Here is a 20,239-nt window from a genome sequence, read left to right as displayed (position 1 = left end):
GGATATATTAATTAGAAAATAGTCATAGGAGTTGTGCAGGCATATGCATATCCCTACATTTGAGTCCCTAATTACAACCTACACAAAGTCTATTACTTTCAATAGGTTACTTTTAAATAAGCTTGGCATTTAGCAGTTGTAACACATTTTCTCTTCTGTATGTTCTATGTTTGACCCTAGAGCAATCTACAAAAACATCTATTTCACCCACAATGAAGCTATGGACTGAATATCATAACAAAAATCACAAACTCTTCTGATTTTTTTTAGCAGATGAAAATATTAACAAACATTCTTCAATACTGGCCTTCAGCAATGCCTTAAAAAGCTCTGGAGATAATAACAAAGGTATTCCTTCACTAGCCATCCCTCACTGACACCTATAGCAATAAAAAGAATGATCTTTTCCCTAATACATGACTTAAATAGCAACGAAAGTGTTCCTACTCTCTTCCTATCACCTCTAGATTCTGTATTTATGATTTTAAACATCTTCTCTTCTCTCACACCTAGGTGAGTTTTCCAAGGCCACTTCAAAAGGAGTTTGACAATGATTAAATGATCTACCAGGAAATGACCAAAAAAAAATCAATATCCACTCAGAACTCATTGTTTATATTATTAGTCATTATTTCTATGAGTAATGTGGAAATACCAGAATGTATTTTCACCATTACATCCTGATTCCAATAGCATGGAATTAGGAAGTCCAAAGAGTAGACTCTAAATAATGGCACCTAATTAGATTAAATGAGAGCATCTGATTATGAAGTCTTTCTGATGCAGGTGACATTGAGGGGCAGAGTTAAGAATTGTCATTTTTCTCATTTTATTAAATAGAACTGACTCCAACAGAATTATCTGAAAAAAAAGGCAAAATCTATTTCACCTCTATTTAAAAAGCCCTAGTAAGATGAACATGAAATTAGGGTTATTATAGAGTATAAGAAATCTGTAATTAAAAACTAAAGACTAACTGCTACCCAAGCTAAGGACAATATTCTAGTTTACAAATTGTTCATACAGAAAAAAAAAATTGAAATACAATAGCTTATTGCACTATCAAAACCAAAACAATATGGCCGGGCATGGTAGCTCACACCTATAATACCAGCAGCTCAGGAGGCTGAGGCAGGAGAATCGAAAGTTCAAAGCCAGCCTCAGCAACTGCAAGGCACTAAGCAACTCAGTGAGACCCCGTCTCTAAATAAAATACAAAATAGGGCTGGGGATGTGGCTCAGTGGTCAAGTGCCCCTGAGTTCAATACCCGGTACCCCACCACCACCAAAAAAAAAAAAACAAACATAATATGAAGACACAAGATACTAGGAGAGGGCTAGGGCTGTGTAGCTCAGTGGTAGAGTGTTTGCCTAGCATACGTGAAGCACTGTGTACGATCTTCAGCACCACACAAATATAAACAAATAAAGGCATTCTGTCCATCTACAATTACAAAAAAAAATAAAGATTCTATGAGAAAAAAATGGCAAAAAAACTGGTTTATTTTAATAAAATCTGATACTAGAATTATTAAATAATAACCCAAAAACACCTATGCTTGCTATAGTAAGAGAAAAAAGACAGACTTGAAAATTCTGGCAGGAAAAACAAGTACTCTAGATTTAAAAAATAAATCGAAAATTGAACAATGAAATGCAGTAAATGAAATTAAGAATTCAATGAGTAGTATAAAACAGTAAATTCATACAAATATAGGAACTGAAAGATGTCAGAAAAAAATATCTAATAGGAAATATACTTAAAAAGGATAAGAGATAAACAAGAATCATAGAAGAGACAAATGTGCAAATGTGCAGAAGCACTACACTCAATTAAAAATGGACTTGAACAGACATTTCTCCAAAGAGGATAGGACGTGCCACCATCCCGTAATAAAGGCTGCTTAACATTAGGGAGATATAGATCAAAACCACAATGAGGGTTGAGGCTATAGCTCAGTGGAAGGGCGCTTATCTAGCATATGTGAGGAACTGGGTTCAATCCTCAGCACCACTTAAAAATAATAAAATAAAGGCATGATGTCCATCTACAACTAAAAAAAATTTTTTTCAAAACCCACAATGATATACACCTCACATATTAGAAAACTACTATCAAAAAATCAAGATAATGAGTATTGGTGAGGATGAAGAAAATGATATAGACAGATACACACACTCCATACATACATAATGAAATATTATTCTGCCTCAAAAAAGAGGTCTTACCACTTACAACAAGAACGTGGAGGACATCATGCTAAGTAAAATACAAGCTAATCACAGAAGGACAAACACTGTATGATAACACTTGAACAAAGTTTCTAAAGTAATCAAATTCATGAAAAAAAATTTATAAAATTGTGGTATCCAGGGACTGGGGGAGAGAAAACAGGGAGCTGCTAATCAGCAGGTATGTGCATTTGAGTTAACAGTGTATTTTTCCAAATCACAGTGACATCTAGTACTGACAGCCTTTCCCAGGAATCTTTTGAATGTCTTCTTCACTATGATCAGAAAGGTATTCTTTCAAACTGACTTTAAATTCAGTTTATCCTGCTCCAAAATGAGAGTAATACACAAATGTTTGGAATTTGATTGGAGTTGCAGTAAATATATGGCTTAATCTGATGAAAACAGACATATTTCCAATATTTAATCTTCTAATAAAACACCACCTTTACTCAAATTATCTGTCATGACCTTCAGTAAATTTTTGCATCATCTTCCTATTAAGCTGATTCCAAGACATTTAGAATTTGGAGCAAACATAATCATGTTTCTCCTCTCATTTTTCAAAATGATTATAACTGATTTGTTAGGAATCTATTTATTTAAAACATTTGATTTATAACCACATTTTGGTATTATTTAATCAACCACCTTGCTTTTCAAAAGTAGAGAGTCATATCTTCTGTAAATAACTGCTTCCCTCTTTTCAAATATTTGGTCCTAAATCTTTTCTTTATTCATCACATTAGCTAGAACTTCCAAAACAAATTAAAGTATAGCTTGAGTATCACTTACCTGAAATGCTTGGGACTAGAAGTGTTTCATATTACAGAGCTTTCTGGATTTGGAAATATTTATACCTTACCAGTGGAATATCCCTAGTCTGGAAAATCCAAAATCTGAAACTTTTGAATGTCATGTTGGTGCTCAAAAAGGTCTTGGATTTCAGAGCATTTTGGACAGATTTTTGGATTAGGGGTGCTCTATTTGGAATAGTAATGAAAATGGGTTTATGTGTGCTACAGATTTTGCTTTCCCCTCCAAATCTTAACCCATCCTTTGCCACTAGGTCCCTTGCTTAGGCTAACATCCAAATAAATGTGGCCAAAAAGAGGCACTGGCAAAGACACACTATTAGAAGAATAAAGTTGATTAATTTCCTTCAGTACCTCTCTATCAGGTCACCTCATGCTGGTAGTGTCCTTCTACCCTAACTCCTATAAGGTCAGTCTCTCCTATAGCCATTGGTTATCCTCTCCAAGATCCAGGAATGCCTAGCACATTTTTATTCCTGTTACCAAAACTTTTTGGCGGGCTGGGGATGTGGCTCAAGGGGTAACGTGCTTGCCTGGCATGCGCAAGACGCTGGGTTCGATCCTCAGCACCACATAAAAATAAAATAAAGATGTTGTGTCCATTTTTTAAAAAAAAAAATCTCTCTCTCTCTCTCTCTCTCTCTCTCTCTCTCTCTCTCTCTCTCTCTCTCTCTCTCTCTCTCCCCCGCCCCTCTCTCTCTTTAAAAAAACAAACTTTTCAGCTCTTTTCACGTAGAAAATGATGGATCACCTTGTATTTGAGATCATTATATATATTTGTGTTTAAGTTTTACATATAATATTCATAACATCATTCTCTTCTGAATATTTTAAAAACATTTTTGTAATCACAAGATTTACTTAGAAGAATGTTTACCAACTAATTTGGGGCTTTGGAGGCTATTTTGTTTTGTTTGAGACAAAGTTCTCACCACCCACGGAGCTGGGACTACAGGTACTTGGTGGGATTTCTATTATTCACATCTAGCTTAACCAGACTGTAGTAAAAGAATGAGGCCTACTCCTATATCCAGTGCCAGCACCATACCACCCAAACCCCCAAAATCTGCTCTATTTTATTCCCAGAGCACTTACTTACACCTTCTAACATTCTGTATTATTAATTTATTTATTATGTTGATAGTTCATCTTCTCTACTAAATGCCAATTCTGTGAAGGGCAAGTCTTATCTAACTTTCTGAAATATTCCAAGTACCTAAAATAAAGTCTGGTACATTGTAGTGCTCAATAAATATATGATAAGTGAATGAATAAGGTCTGAGTTCACTCCCCATTCCTTCTTATACCACTTTAAATTCCATTACTAAAGTTTCATAACATTCCCTCCTTAGCACTCTGAATGTTCTATTTTACACTTTAATTTCTTGTCTTATCTTGCTCATTACTCATTTTTCATCTCCCTAAGTTGGTGTCTTCCTCATCATCACTGCCAAACAAAGCAAATGCTTAATTTACTTCCTTTCTTATGGGAACTCTTTTATAAAGAGATGACTTTTGTATATTTTTTTACCGGAGGATCACTTTTCACAAGCACAATTTAATTCTTCCATATCTCATTTTAAGTCCAGTGTTTACTCAAAAACTGTGAATCCCATTAGACCACCATGTGACTAGAACTGTACTCTCAGACCTTTAGCTAAATAACTAACTAGCAGATTTTTTATTTCTCTGTCTGTACTTCAGGAAGTCGAGGAGGGAAGTGAGCACCTGGGGCCACTGATATTTCCCCTATGAAATCCTCAGCGGTGGCTGTTAAAGATGACCTCCTTTCGTACCTAATTTTCAGTCAGGCTCAGCTTCTAATCCACATATGCACTGAGGCTTAGTGCAGCTCTATTTAGAACGACTGCCCCATAATGAAGAGTGGCAGAGAGAAACCCAGTCACCTCTGAACCCTCAATTGTAAAGATTTTTGAAACTAGACGAGATCATCAGCTCTGGACCCAGACTTCCTGAGTTCAAATCCCAGTCAGGAATTTGGATATGTGACCTCATTTTTCACCTATAAATGGACAAAGTATCCACACCTCATTAGACTAAGCAATAAGTAAGTTGATATCATTTAAGTACCCACAAGTATCTAAAAAAGAATTTAGTAAATGTTTACTAATCTTGCTTCTCCTCCTCTCTGAATTATATCCTTCTTTTATCGCTATAAAACAAGGGGTAGTAATAGGAATGTGTCAGGATTTCTTCTTTTGCTTAAAGTAAAAATGTAGCACTTCCTCAAAAGAGGGTTTGTGAAGAATTTTTTCATATAGTTCTTCAATCTATAATGAATCTAGCAGTAAAGTTTTGTATGTTCTACTGGCCTCTCTACTGGTTTACAGAACAGTGTAATTACATATCTATGCCTATCTACATTTTCCCTTCTGAAAGTTCTCTGGGATTATTTAATTAGAAAATAGGCTTCTCACTGATGTATTTGAGGAAATCAGAAATGACTTTTCCTGGTTTTTACAACATAGGCATAAGTATCCCTCAGAGTTAAGAAACACTGATCTACAACACCATATTAAGAAGAAGAAACTCAGCTACTCACGAGGCCCCTGAGTTCATGATGCAGCTCTTAGCTCCACAGAAACAATCTCTCCCGTCATCATGATTCATTCCAAGGTTATGACCCAACTCATGAGCAACAATGGATGCAAAGGTCTCCACAGTAATTTGCCCAAACTGTTCAAACATAACAAGGTATTAATCAGGTTTCTAATAAATAAGAAATGTTTTTTTCACAAAAGGAAATTTATTCTCTACAATGTTGACAGCCTACATGATAAATCAGGCATACAATAACAATCTTTATACAGTGTAGTCTAGTAAGAACTAGTATGACTCACATACTAATCATGAGGCTGGATCCTTTAAGCAACAGGTCATTTACCTGAATACCAATAGATTATTCATGGTGGTTTATGGGAAAGTAAATTGAAAATTCTCATTTTAGTTTATCACAAATCGACCCTGTTTCTTCATTCATAAAACATGCCAATAAACATAAAAATTATTAGAAAATTTGTTCTGGTCTCCAGGGAAAGAACACACCTGCCACTTCTACTGTGTTCTTCATAATATCCAAAATGTTGTTTTAAGGACTAGGAGACAAGCACAGAGTTAATAAATGCTTGATACTGCCCTAATGCAGAATCCAACGATAAACATCAACAACAACATACCACATTAATCCCGCCCGCGTGGCTCCTTGAACACACTGTTCCCACAAATGCCATTCCTGCAGTCCCACCAAATCCTTTCTTTCTAAATGAAAAAGTAAAAGTTACAAAATGTACTTGGGAAAAAGGAACGCATTACTCCTATTTCTATGGGGGATCTTAACTGGATTGGCAACACCTACAAAAACTGAGAGAAAAATGACAATGATAAATAATTTTTAAAAACAAAAAATAGCGGTCTTCTTTCCTTTATATTATCAGAAAATGAGATTAATATTTCAAAGAACTTTTTTTTCCAGACAGATAAAGATACCAAGAAAAGTTTTTGGCGTTAGGGATTTTTACCTTATGGATGAAAACCTTTCTAAAAACATACTACATTTATTTATACAACATATTTTGGTGAGGAAAGATAACAAACCCAATGAATGTATTCACAAGAGAGGCTACAAGGCATTGAGCACAGCGAACAGGGAAAGAGTCACAGGGTCTCCACACTGTTCTTCAAGCATGCCCAACATGCTTCCTGGAACTCTGTACCCCTCTCTCATTCCTTCACCTCCTCCATGTCTTCACTCAAAAGTCACCTCAAAGAACCTTGCCCTAGCCATGTTACCTCAAATACCACCCCCACTCCTACTTTTATATCTACCCTCCGTGTTTTACTTTTCCACACTGCTTAGCACTATTTAATAAACTATATACACTTATTTGTCTCATTTATTCAAACTTCTTCCACCAGAATACAGAATCCATTAGAGTAGGAATTTTTATCTGTTTTGGTCACTGTGGTATACACCCAATAAATATTTTTTAAATAAATCAATAAATCCTTTTCTGGGGCATCGGACCAACCCAGAAAAGATAATCAGAGCGACAGTCAAGGAAAATTCCAGCCTGATCACCTTATAGCGAACCTCATAGAACCTAAGACTCACTCATGCGCTCGAAGCTTCCAAAAAGCTTTTACAACTCCATTCTTCACCACAAACAACCAAGGCTCATTAAACATCATCAAGCATCTACAATAGGACAGACACTGATCAAACAGTGTGGTTGGGCAGGGCAGTGGGTACACTTGACGTCTGCTCCTTTTGGTCTTTTGTAAAACACATGGCACTGTCTCTGGGATGAGATAGGTGGCATGTGCATTTTACTGAAAATTAATAAAAAGGTCAGGACCAAGCTTTTATGATTATGGGGCTATAAAAGTCATTAAATTGGGCTGGGGATATAGCTCACTGGCTGAGTGCTTGCCCAGCATGCATGAGATACACAGAATTCCAGCACTGTCCCCTGCCCCGCAAAAAAAAAAAAAAAAAAAAAGCTTTTAAATCACAACATGTTGGTGGGGGGGGAGTACCAGGACAAGAAAACCAATAGCCAAGGGATCCCAGGAGAAACAAAAAATAAAAGGATGAAATAATCTATAAAATAATTCAATAAAAATTCCAAAAACCAAAGGACTTTGATTTCACATTGAGATTACTCACTGAGAACACAGTGCAATAAGTGATAAAAGATCTATACCAAATACATCATCAAGAAAACTCAGAAGTCTGGGAACCAAGAGAAGATCCTACAAGTTTTCCAGTGATGATGAAAAAACACAGGCCACAATAAAGGAACAGAAATCAGAATGATTTTAGGAATCTTAAGAATAATACTAAAAGCCAGGCACAGTGGCACACACCTGTAAACCCAGTGGCTTGGGAGGCTATGGCAGGAGGATCCTGAGTTCAAATCCAGCCTCAGCAAAAGTGAGGCACTAAGCAACTCAGTGAGACTCTGTCTCTAAATAAAATACAAAATAGGGCTAGAGATGTGGCTCAGTGGCCAAGTGCTCCTGAGTTCAATCCCCAGTACTCAAAAAATAAAAATAAAAATAGAAAAATAAATAATAATAATAATAATGGAAATCAAAAGATTACAGAACAGTGCTACAATGCCTTCAAATCTGTGAAGGAGAAAGATTCCATGCCTATAATTTGTACCCAACCAAATAATTCCAAAAGTAAGCAAAAACAAAAGAAAGATAGAAAGCACACCTTTGAAAAACTGAGTTAAGATCATGAGAGCTCAAATTAAAATAATCTTTAAATTCTGTTCTGAAAGTGTGAAAACAAACTGTCTGACAAGCAAGATATCCAAATTTTTTCTTTCCATGTAATTTTTTTATTTCACAAAAAGCAATTAGAAAAGAAAATAAGAAAGTAGGGCCCAATATGTGTGAGGCCCTGGGTTCAATTCCCAGCACTAGGAAAAAAAAAAATTAAAAGGGTGGTGGGCAATTGGAGAGCGGGTGGTGGTAAGAAAATACAGGAAAGAAAAATACAAATTCAGTGAGGTCCTGTCTCTAAACTAAATACAAAAAAAGGGCTGAGGATATGTGGCTTAGTAGTTGAGTGCCCCTGAGTTTAATTCCCAGAACCCCAAAAAAAGAAAAAGAAAAACATAGGTAAGAAATATAAGAAAATAAGCAAAAATGATTGTTCATAGCACTTTTTTAAAAAAATCACTTACAGCACTAACTGTGCACTGTCATGTCTCCGACGTGTTATAAGAAACTTTTCCCGCCACTGTACAAAGTTCCCCAACACATCACCAGCTCCTCCAATTATATTAATCAAGTTTCCATTTGTCCAAATCTCCAGTCCAACTAACACAATTCGAATATTTAACATAATATACATCTGTGAAGAAAAGAGAAATAAAATACATTAAAGAATATGATGAAAAGCTTTTAACTATAGTAACAAAACTACTTAAATTAAAAATTAGACTTCTTCCCTCCAAAAGAAAAAATCTTTCAGTACAATGAGACTCTAACCTCTCAAGAATCTGTTTCATTACCTATAAAATGGTAGGTTACAAAGCTTCAAAGTCCTTTTTATCTCCCATTTTAACATCTGACAAACTCTGGAAATTAAGTTTTTGGTAAATTTGGTTCTAAAACTTGCCCCAAAGTAGTGCAATCCTATTCATGGTCTGTGTTTACCCCACTGCTATTGTTTGGATCTTGAATGTTCCCCAAAGACCCATGTGGTAAAGTCCTCATCTCCTCTCTATTGGGAGGTACAGAAACTTTAAGATGTGGGGCCTAGTGGGAGGTCTTCAAGTGACTGGGAACATTTCCTCAGAGGGGACTGTGGAAACCCAGACCCTTCCTCTTCCTCTCTTTTGCTTCCTGAACATGAGGTGAACAGTTTTGCTCTGCCACAGGCTCCCACTATGGTGCACCACCTTGCTACAGGTCCAAAACAACAGGGCCAACTAATCACAGTCTTAAACTTCTAAAACTATAAAACAAAACAAAACTTTTCTCTTTATAAGTTGATTATCACAGTATTTTGTTATAGTAATGAAAAACTGATTCACATAACACTTAACATAATCCATACATTTCACTGCAGAAATATCAATGAAATTGGTCAAAAGGTACTATCCCAAGATCATGTTGGAGGTATTATGTAATACACAGTAAACCATAATACCTTTCTAAACGCTTACCTAAAATTCTAATCACAGAAACCCCAAAGTTTACAGATCAAGGATTCTAGAACTCATACCTATTTCATAGAGATTCTGTGAAAATTAAATGATTAATAAATATAATGCACTTAGATTATAACACATTGTTAACACCTAACAGAATGATATCATCATGATCATCACCATCATCATTGTTGTATCAGGGGAATGAATGCCTTACAAACAAAATTATCCTATAAGAATATGTATCTAATTCTTTAGTGAATTCCAAATTACATACATGCACAAAGTAAACACTGGCATATGTCACAGTTTCAAGGTAGGAAGCAGACTTATTCAAATAAGATTCTGTCAACAAAAATTCAAAGATCTCTTCATAAACAAAAAAGTACTTTAGCCAATCTACTCTGAAGGTAAGTCAAATGCTAATCTGAAATCTCTGGCTCTTCTCAAAGTCTTTTCTTTTCTTTTTTATATTTATTTCTTAGTTGGACACAATATCTATGTTTTATTTATTTATTTTTATGTGGTGCTGATGATAGAACCCAGGGCTTCGAACATGCTAGGTGAGCACTCTACCGCTGAGCCACAACCCCAGACTTCTCAAAGTCTTTTCTACACTTAAACTTTTCTTTGAGACCTTGAAAAATACAGAATAAACTAGAAAGCAGATTCATTTAGGCCTATGATAATCAAAGCTCAAAATGAGATTTTAAATTCTGCTGAGACCATGACAGGGCAGGACAGAATAATCCTAGTTGATAGAAAAGACAACTTACACTATCCAAGTAGTTTGCTAAACGAATCATCTCTTCTCTCACAGCAGTCTGATTTTTCCCCATCATGTCATACTGGAAAAGCAAAGGAAAATCATTGTCATTATCACCTAAGTAACTTAAGAATGAAAATGTCTTTTTTTTTTTTTTTTGTGATTGCCGTCTTTTTTTTTTTTTATTGGTTGTTCACAACATTACAAAGCTCTTGACATATCATATTTCATACATTAGATTAAAGTGGGTTATGAACTCCCAATTTTACCCCAAATGCAGATTGCAGAATCACGTCGGTTATACATCCACAATTTTATATAATGCCCAAAGGAATGAAAATGTCTTTAACCTGTTACAATGAAGAATCCAAATATTTTCTCTAAACTAAAACTAAGGCATTAAGACATTTTCCAACATTTCAAATTAATACATCTAAAGTGTACACTTTAGTGATAAATAGAAATAAAAGAAAAACAAGCACAATGATACTAATGAAAATACACCAAAATTTTCCTTTCTTCTAATTAGTATAACTAGTATAAGTCCAATAAATCATATAACTGATTCTTTTCTACAGGAGGTGGTTCTATCCAAATGTCTATTTTAACATTATTTTATACAACAAACTTACTAACCAAAAGAAAATTTTAAAAAGTTTATGACTTTGCTCTATGATAAAGGCCTTAAAATCAAAATATATGATTTTATCTGTTAGGCAATTTATCACAATTCTCCTAAAAAAGAATAAAAGTTTTAATAACTTTGATAGGGCTTTGTGGAAATAGTTCCATTTTTATTTTGAACCATTTTCTATACATATAAAACAAATCTATCTGGAGACAGCAATAAAGAAAAATACTTTTAAATTTCTATTTGTGTGTTTTGCCCAAAACATTCTACAGAAACATTTTACCCATCATTTGGGGCACAGTTCACACTAGCTTACATTCTCTATGCTTTTCTTCCCACTGTTTGCAGGTAATGAACCTATACTGAACGAATGTGAGCGAGCTTCCATCTCTTAATCACGAGGGCTTATTTTTTCCTACCTACAACAATAAAGCGTTTTTTAAACCACAAAAATCCTCAAGCCTCCCCCTGAAGCTTACAAGAAAAGAACTGCCAATCATATTAAGATTCCACAAATAACTCTTAATACAACAATAAAATTAGAAATAAAAGTCAGCCAAAACATTTCAAATAATCTATATTTTAAGTTATATAGCAGCTCTATTTAAAACTCATAATCTTATATATGTTGAAAAGGACACATTACTTCTCTCAGTTAAATAAAACAATTAGTTCAGTTTCTTAAATAAAAACAAGGAAAATGCCCTGGTGTTGTCCTGTACTGAAATTAATACTATTTCCTTACAAAAGCATACCAAGCCCTGGAAGTATTCTACTCTTAAGTGAATTATAGGTTAACTGAAATTCTACAAAGCAAAGCAATTTTATTAGTCACCTGACTAACTTGGTTTAAGCCACAGTCTATTAAAGTAATCTGAAAAGTTCTCAAGCCCCTGATAGCACAGTTTCATTCAAGAAATGCACATAAGCAAATCACTAGAAAGAAGAGGGATGATAAAGAGGAATGAAATTATGGCATTTACTGGCAAATTAACATCATGCCAAGCAAAATAAGACTCAGTCATGGGGACAGTGTGTTCACTATAGTCAGAAGCTAGAGCAAAATAAGAAAGGGGGTGATGGATCTCATGAAATAGAAGGGAGATCAGGGAGTAGACGGAGGAAGAGGAAGAAGGGACAGACAAAGGGAGGAATTGCAGAATGGAATTAAACAAATTATGCTACATACACACATGAAAACAGCACAGTTAATTCTACCTTTATGTATATCTACAAAGCACCAATTAAAAAGCAATAAATAAATAGAAAAAAGACCAGTAGAGGAGATGAAGGAGACTAGGAGAGGGAAGAGGAGAAGGAGAGAGGAACGACTAGGTACTGAAATAGAGCATGTATAACTATATAAAAATGAACCCCTATATTATAACTATAATGCACTAATAAAAATGATTTTAACAAAGAGAACAGGGCAGGCGGAGGCGGGGAATCGCTAGTAAAAAATTAAGTCAAAAGTGGTCTCATCTGCTAGTTCAGCTTCTAGTGGTATATTGTGGTATTAAGGTTTAAAGAAAAAAAAACACTTTACTTTCTAAATACTTATTTACGAAAAATCAATACAAACATATGTCATAGTTTGTATTTCTTTCATGGAATGCCCACTTCTCATGTGCTTTTCATGAAAAAGAAGAAAAACTGTTGCCATCCTTACCCTTTCTTTGTCTACAACAATGAACAGCTCCACATATCGGGTCTGTGGCAGGACAGCTCTCCTTCTCTGTAGAAAACACGAACATCATAAGGACAAAATAAAAAGTATCAGGCTACACATTTTTCATATGTAATGATCATACTCTAATCACATATTTCATGTCTGCTAAGAGTATTGCTAAACTTTACTTAATGTATTTCTATAATGCCAAAGATATGTTTTGGGGTTTTTAACTGGTTTTCGTTTTTGTTTTTGGTTTTTTGCAGGATCGAGGAGCATTCTATCTCATTCTATCTCAGAGCTCCATCCCAAGCTCTTTTTTATTTTGAGACAGGGACTTGGTAACTTGATAAGGCTGGCCTCAAACTTGCAATCCTCCTGTTTCAGCCTCCAAGTCACTAGGATTACAAGCCTGCACCACCATGTTGAATTAAAACATGATTAAAAAAAAATGTTATCTGCTATCTATATTGATCTGAGGGAAAAACTCCAGCTAGAGATAAAATAAGTTATTCATGAAGCAGATGTTTTAAAGACTGATTTTTAAAATAAAACACACACAAACACTTTAAAGAGAAAACCCATTACTAAAGTGAAAAACCCATTACTAAAGTGAAAGAATGTCTACTAAAATTTAAAAGCAGAAGCTGGGGCACACACTACCACTTTAAAAAATAACTAGTTTTACCAGGCATGGTTGTGTGTGCCTTTAATCACAGCAGCTTGGGAGAATAAGACAGGAAGATCACAAGTTCAAAGCCAGCCTCAGCAACAGTGAGGCACTAAGCAACTCAGTGAGACCCTGTCTCACTGAGGGCAGGGGATGTGGCTCAGTGGTCGAGTGCCTCTGAGTTCAATCTCCTGTACCAACAACAACAACAAAAAAAAAAAAAAAACTAGTTTTGTCATTTTACAGAATAGAATAAGCAAAAATGTGTCTTTCAATGTTTCAATTACAAAAAAAAAAAAAAAGTCCAAAAGTCAAAAGAGTGGATGGCAGAAAAGGCAATGTCATAAACTAGTCTTAATTAACTAAAATTATGCTCTAAACTGGACATAGTGGTACGCACCTGTAGTTCCAGTTTCTATAGAGGCAGAGATAGGAAGATCAATTAAGCCTGGGAGTTTGATCCTGGGCAACATATAGAGTCCCTATATGCCTCAACAAAAAGAAAAGGGGAAAAAAATGCCTCTTCCAAAACAGCAACACCATCTCACATGTAAAAAGGTATAATCCCATCCTAGAACCACTTCAGTCCAAGTGACTCATATCAAAGAGTCCTCAAGTGTCACAACTGGGAATAAAAGCAGCCTTGGAAGCCATCTGAAGTGATTAGTATGCTAATGTCAAATCTCTCTCTCCTGCATGCCCCCCCCCCCCCCCCCCCGTGTGTGTGTGTGTGTGTGTGTGTGTGTGTGTGTGTGTGTGTGTGTGTGTGTGTGTTTCTCCATGGATCAATAATGGCCATTCCCATTATTTCAATCTACATAAAACCTTCACTGAAAGATAGCGTAATGGACTATTACACAGCAATACTAAATACGAATCCTATTTAAAATTTAAACCCTGGTCTCTAAAACCCACAGAATCTAAACTGTCGTCAACTTGGCAGCAGGGACTACATACTGCTCATCTTTTTAAGTACTGGTTTAATGAACAAATAAATGATTTTTTAAAAAAATATGAATCCAAGTCATGAATAATTATATTTCCTTACTCGAAGCAGCTGAGTCATGCTGGGATGTTTTTCCTCTCTATCCTCTGTGGTTTCCTCCTCTACATCCTTGTTAGAAACTCCACATTTCAGAGGCTCTTTGTGGACATCATCCATTCGATATAACATGTGCTCAAAGCGAGAGCTGTTGTGCAGGGGTTCAATCCCATAACTGGCATTCTCTAAATGTAGCAATCCTCTATATGTTGCATTACACATATGCCATTTTTAAGAAAAAATACACAGAAAAAGGCATCAGAAACCCTGAGTTGAAGTCCTAATTCTCAACACATGTAAAGATACCACAAGATAGGAAAAAATAGAGGCTTTAGAGTTAAGCAGACCTTACTGCTGCCTACTAGTATCACTGCCTTTAAGTTATTTAACCTTTCTAAATGGTTGCTGTACAACTGCAAAGTAGCAGCTGAGAAAGAGGAGTCTGGAGCTGCAGGACCAGAGCTCAAACCCAAATCTGCTTTCTACTAGTGAGGGATCCAAACAAGTCATTTAACTTCAGTTTACATTCTGCATAGTATTGTTCAGATAAATAAATTATTTAATATGCATAAAATACTTAGAATATTCCCTGGCACACAATAACTATTCAGTAAATGTTGTTCCTTAAATGAGAATAATCATAGCCATTTTATATATTTGGTTTGAGAATTAAAAGTAATATTTATTACGTCAATCAATCATGTACCCATGAAGGCAACTAATTAACACAGTGCCATATGGCCAGGTCTTCAATACAAGTAACTTTAACATTATTATAGCTTCATTGGATATGTCATACAATTTCTCTGAACCTCAGTATGCTCACCTAAATATGATGTTAATAAGCTCTTTTTCAGACATTGTGAAACTTCAATGAGTATGCAGGTAAAAATTTTGTAAGCCAACCACTACCAAAATTTAAAGCATATGTTATTTTAAATACCTAAAATTATTTAGTATTCTCAGAAAAATGAAAATTTCCATTTAAATATTAAAAATCATCAACTATAAGATTTTCCTAAATAAACATGCCAAGAATATCTGAAACACAGCTGTAAAGACCTTAGTAACATCAAAGTAAAACTTAATTCTGTTAAGTTTCCAAAATGACTGGGTTTAGAGACAGAGAAAAGATAAAAAATAGAAAAAAAAATACAGAAAATGTCTTACCTGAGTCCAAAACAGTCACTAAGAGCAACGGATGACTTATAAACTCCCTCCACATAGCCCCGATAATGACAATGATTCTAAATGAAAAAATACTATATTACCTCCAAATACTGCTACATAGCTGAAAATCATCCTAGAAACTGCAGAGCTAACAAAATTACTTGCATCCAGTAAACTAAAAAATTTTATTTATATTCTTGGCATTCTTCAGAGTATCTGCCGACTATCTACCACCACCCTCCAGGGATACAAATTTCTAGGCAGAATGCCACAGGATACCAGGCATAAACAACTCTGCCCCAATGACCTTTCATCCTAGAACCAGAACAGGACAGTGTTATGTCATGTTGAACATTTAAGTCACAGTCAATCCAAGAAGCACCAGCCAGTTGACATCTAATACAGGACAGGACCTTATGAGACGTTAATAAGGCCCAAGGGAAAAAACATTCAGCATGAAGGGGAAAAGGGTATTTTGATCAGATGATTTTCTTTTCTTTCTATATTTTTTATGTTGTTATTAGTTATAAATTCAGCCATCTTCAAAAACTTTAGTCTTTACCCTAAATTTTGAGCCAGAAATTAACTAGTGGAAATGCAAAAATATTGCTTAGTAGTTAGTACCTAATGAGATTTTTTTCTCATCTTTTAAACAATTAAAAAGCAATAAAATAGAAAAGTCCTACCAGACATTGAGATATATGCAAGACCTTAATTATTAGAACAATATGGTCCTGGTGCATCAGCAGAGAGACCAACCAGCAAAAGAGAAAAAAAAGCCTCTAAACAGACCAAAGTACATGTAGAACTTCGTAAGATAAAAGTAACTCTTCAAATCACTGGGGCAACAATGTGCTATTCAACAAATGTGGCTTGGTCTATTAGTTAGACACTTGAAAAGGAAGAAAATTAGATCCATGATTCACACTATTCATAAGAATATATTCTAAATGGTCAAGAGTCTAAACATAACAAATAAAAACATAGGATCTATAAAAAAATAAGAGAATTCTTCTTTAACCTAGGTGTAGAGAAGGATGTTCTAACTATTACATAAAATCTAGGTATGATAAAAACTGATAATTTTTCTTATATAAAAAGAGTATGTATTTTTTAAGCTGCTTCTTAGGAGGAAATACCAAAAGACTCAAAAGACAACTGACACACTAGAAGAAAATCTTCAAAACTTACATGATAGGTAAAGAGTTAATATTCCTAAATATAAAGAGCTCTTAAATATTGAGAGGAAAAGATTAAAAGTCCAAAAGAAAATTGGGAAAATACAAGAACAGACAATTCACAAAAGATCTAAAAATGTTCTTACATATATAAAAAGATTTTCAATCTCACTCATGACAAAAAAGAATCCCTGGGGCTATGGTTGTGGCTCAGTGGTAGAGCGCTTACCAAGCACATGTAAGGCACTGGGTTCAATTCTTAGCACCATATAAAATAAATAAATAAACAAAATAAAGATATTATTAAAAAAAGAAAGAAAGAATCCCTGAGTCCACATTGATATCAACAAATAAGACTTCCTCACAGGAGAAAGCACGCCAACAGAGGCACTAATGAAATTAGAGAATCACCATTTTGACAACTGTCACAGTTAATAACTGATTTAGACAAATACTAAATACTGAAAACACTAGGTAAAAAAATTGAAGATATTTACAGTCTCCAAGTATCTAACTATCACATTAATTTAAAAGACAAAAACAGTAACTTCACAGATAAAAACCTGGCAGACCACTCCTTACCCAACTAAGTGATCTGTATTAATACTGTCAAGAGACAGCCCAGGCTCACTGACATGACACACAGAGAACTGAGCTGACTGATATCCAGCAGGTGAACTCTTAATCTATCAACTTGATGGTATTTGTTTAATAACTTGCTCTTATTAAATATTTCCACAGCTTTCAATTTAGTTCTGTAGCAAAGTTCCCTAAAAGGATCTCCCAAGAATACAATTACCTTCAGTCTTCTTATGAAAATTTCATTAACCAGAGAAGACTAAACTAATCTCAGGAAGAAAAATCAAAATTTGTCCAACAAACTTGAACAAATTTTTGCTACATACCACTGTTTTCTATTTCCATTCAACAGAAAAAAACATTGACAAACCATATTCTGTTCTGTGGGCAAAACAGGCTTTGTCCTAGGCCATTTTATGTTCTCCAAACCCATCAAATTCCCCTAAAACAAATCATTTACAGTTCCAAACACTCCCCAAACTCCTCCTCCTATATAGAAAAGAGTACATAAGGGCTGAGATTGTGGCTCAGTGGTAGAGTGCTTGCCTAGCATGCACGAGGCACTGGGTTCGATCCTTAGCACCACATAAATATAAAATAAAGATATTGTGTCCACCTAAAACTAAAAAATAAAAATTAAAAAAAATTACATAAGCTTTTAAATTATGTTGGGTTAGTGGGTAATCATGTGCCTGTGATTTTCTTCTGTGCTGTGACTTTTCCTTTTGTATATTTGCATGCCTTTTCTCCTGTATAATGTCTTTGTCTGTTAAAATATCCCAGCAAACCTTCAGAGGGCAGAGGGGAAATTTCCATTAGCTCTTACAGTTCTCAGAAGCACAACATATTATACTTTGTAAGTTTACAAAACATCTAATTAAATTGAAAAATAACAATAAAGGTACAAGTAGCACAGACAATTTTGAAACACACAAACTATAAGTGCAAAGGTTAGCTAGAGGTACACAGAACTATTGAAAAACAGCCTGGTAAAGGTCCACGGAGCCTAGGGCAATGGATGGATCTTCAGAGGAAATAAAGAGCATCAATTAACTGGGGGAAATAGTCAACAGAATTTACAGGTTTTTTTACAAGATACCCCAAAGTCCCAAGACACAGTAACAGGGAATTTTATACTTCACACAGCAACTCATTTTGAGTGACTTTTCTAAAACTTTTGTTCTTATAAGAAATGGTCTTCTGAAGGACATTAATGATGAAAACTAGAAAAAAAGCTTTACAAATTATTTCAATCTTAAGCAACAGAATTGTAAAGGAAAGCATGTACATGTTCTCAATATAACTTTACCTGCATTGAATGGGCAAAGTATATGTCATTATAATATTTGACAATCTAGCCACACTGAATTTTTTTTAAAAACCCAGTATCGAAGTTTTAATTCATATTTCACATTTACCTAAACATTATTAAATAACCAAGAAATAAGTAAAAAACTCCATGTTATCTTAATCGATATTTTTCAAACACCTAGGAAAACGTAACAATTCTATAAACCTTTAATATAACTTATGTAAGTTTCTATATAGTTGAAATCTATTTTTAAAAGTTTTATGTACATATTCTTTCAAGAATAACTATATTTGAGCTAAAAAATATCAGACTGCCTTTTCTAAGTATCTTACAAATACCTTACTCATCTTACTCATTCAAGCGTCCTAATAATTCTATGAAATAGTAACTGCATTCCATTTAAAGTGATGATATTAACTTCATCAGGAAGGGACAGAGCCAGAATTCAAGTCCAATCAGTGTATATCTCAAGCAAGTAGGCCAAGCAACCCTTACAAGAAAAAAAAAGTGCCTTTTAAGATTATTGCTTTTGCTAAAGTGCATAAATTATGTGGTCTTTGGCCTCCTGCCATAGTAATCTTCAGATGGATGAAAAAATGGTTGGATTATTTTTTATCTGGTTTATGCTATAATGTAAATCTAATCTCCTCTACTAATTTTCTAATAAATAGACCAGTAGTGCACTAAGATAAAGCAATCAAATAGTGAAACAAAGAAAGGATAGGGCAAAGTCAGCATTTCCTCATTTTTTTAAATACTAATAATTTATCTAAAATAAAGATTTTTGCTTTCTATTTATTTGAAGAATGCTTCAAAAGTGTCTAACATAAACAATCATCGAAGCATTACAAAGTTCAGGGGAATAATAATATGTTTAAAGGAAATAATGACGTCTCATGAAAATTACTACAAAAGAAAAAATACATAGTCACCAAAAAAGGACTGTAAAACATTTCCTGAACCAAACTAAAAATGTTTATGCTCTAAGTAAAAATCACACAAAGCCAAGTTCAACATCTGCCAATTATTTTGAGTATTCCTGGCCAGTTCTGTCCCCGAGAGTATTCTAATGTGACGCAGAGAGAACCACACCTCTTTTGAATAATAGCATAATAATAATAATTGAACCTTTGAATATGACAACAAACTAACCACACAGAAATTTTAAAAAGTATCAAAGTTTTAATTCATATTTCACATCTACCTAAACATTATTAAATATATAATGTATATAATATATAACAACAAACAAACGTTTTTCTTTACTAAACACTAATGATGAATAAATGGTCTAATAAGAGAATGAAACCTGCTTTTAATGACTTTCAACAAAATAAAAAACTTATATTTTTAAAACATCAAACTTTTCCCCTTCATAATAAGTAAGAATTATCATTAAATATATTCTTTTCCTGCCTTTAAAACAAAAAATCTTAACAAAGAACCTGGAGGGCTGTCAAGTCCTTTAGTCTATATAAATGTGCCC

The 20,239-nt window shown here is 34.4% G+C and overlaps 1 protein-coding gene across 1 annotated transcript in view; it reads right to left on the bottom strand.

Moving 5' to 3' along the window:
• Adam9 (ADAM metallopeptidase domain 9) overlaps window positions 1-20,239 on the bottom strand; it is an 87,009-nt gene that overhangs the window by 53,375 nt on the left and 13,395 nt on the right. The window contains exons 5-11 of the mRNA XM_005338403.5: window positions 15,685-15,761; window positions 14,521-14,716; window positions 12,803-12,868; window positions 10,513-10,584; window positions 8,765-8,934; window positions 6,245-6,326; window positions 5,611-5,744 (exon numbers count right to left, since the gene is read on the bottom strand). Of these exons, the coding sequence (XP_005338460.1) occupies window positions 5,611-5,744; window positions 6,245-6,326; window positions 8,765-8,934; window positions 10,513-10,584; window positions 12,803-12,868; window positions 14,521-14,716; window positions 15,685-15,761 (797 nt within the window). The remainder of the gene's footprint in view (window positions 1-5,610; window positions 5,745-6,244; window positions 6,327-8,764; window positions 8,935-10,512; window positions 10,585-12,802; window positions 12,869-14,520; window positions 14,717-15,684; window positions 15,762-20,239) is intronic.

The sequence above is a fragment of the Ictidomys tridecemlineatus genome, chromosome 14 (genome assembly GCF_052094955.1).
Source record: "Ictidomys tridecemlineatus isolate mIctTri1 chromosome 14, mIctTri1.hap1, whole genome shotgun sequence".
NCBI classification, from domain to species: Eukaryota; Metazoa; Chordata; class Mammalia; order Rodentia; family Sciuridae; genus Ictidomys; species Ictidomys tridecemlineatus.
Note: the sequence above shows the minus strand (reverse complement) of the source record. Positions and strands in the feature narration are given on the sequence as shown.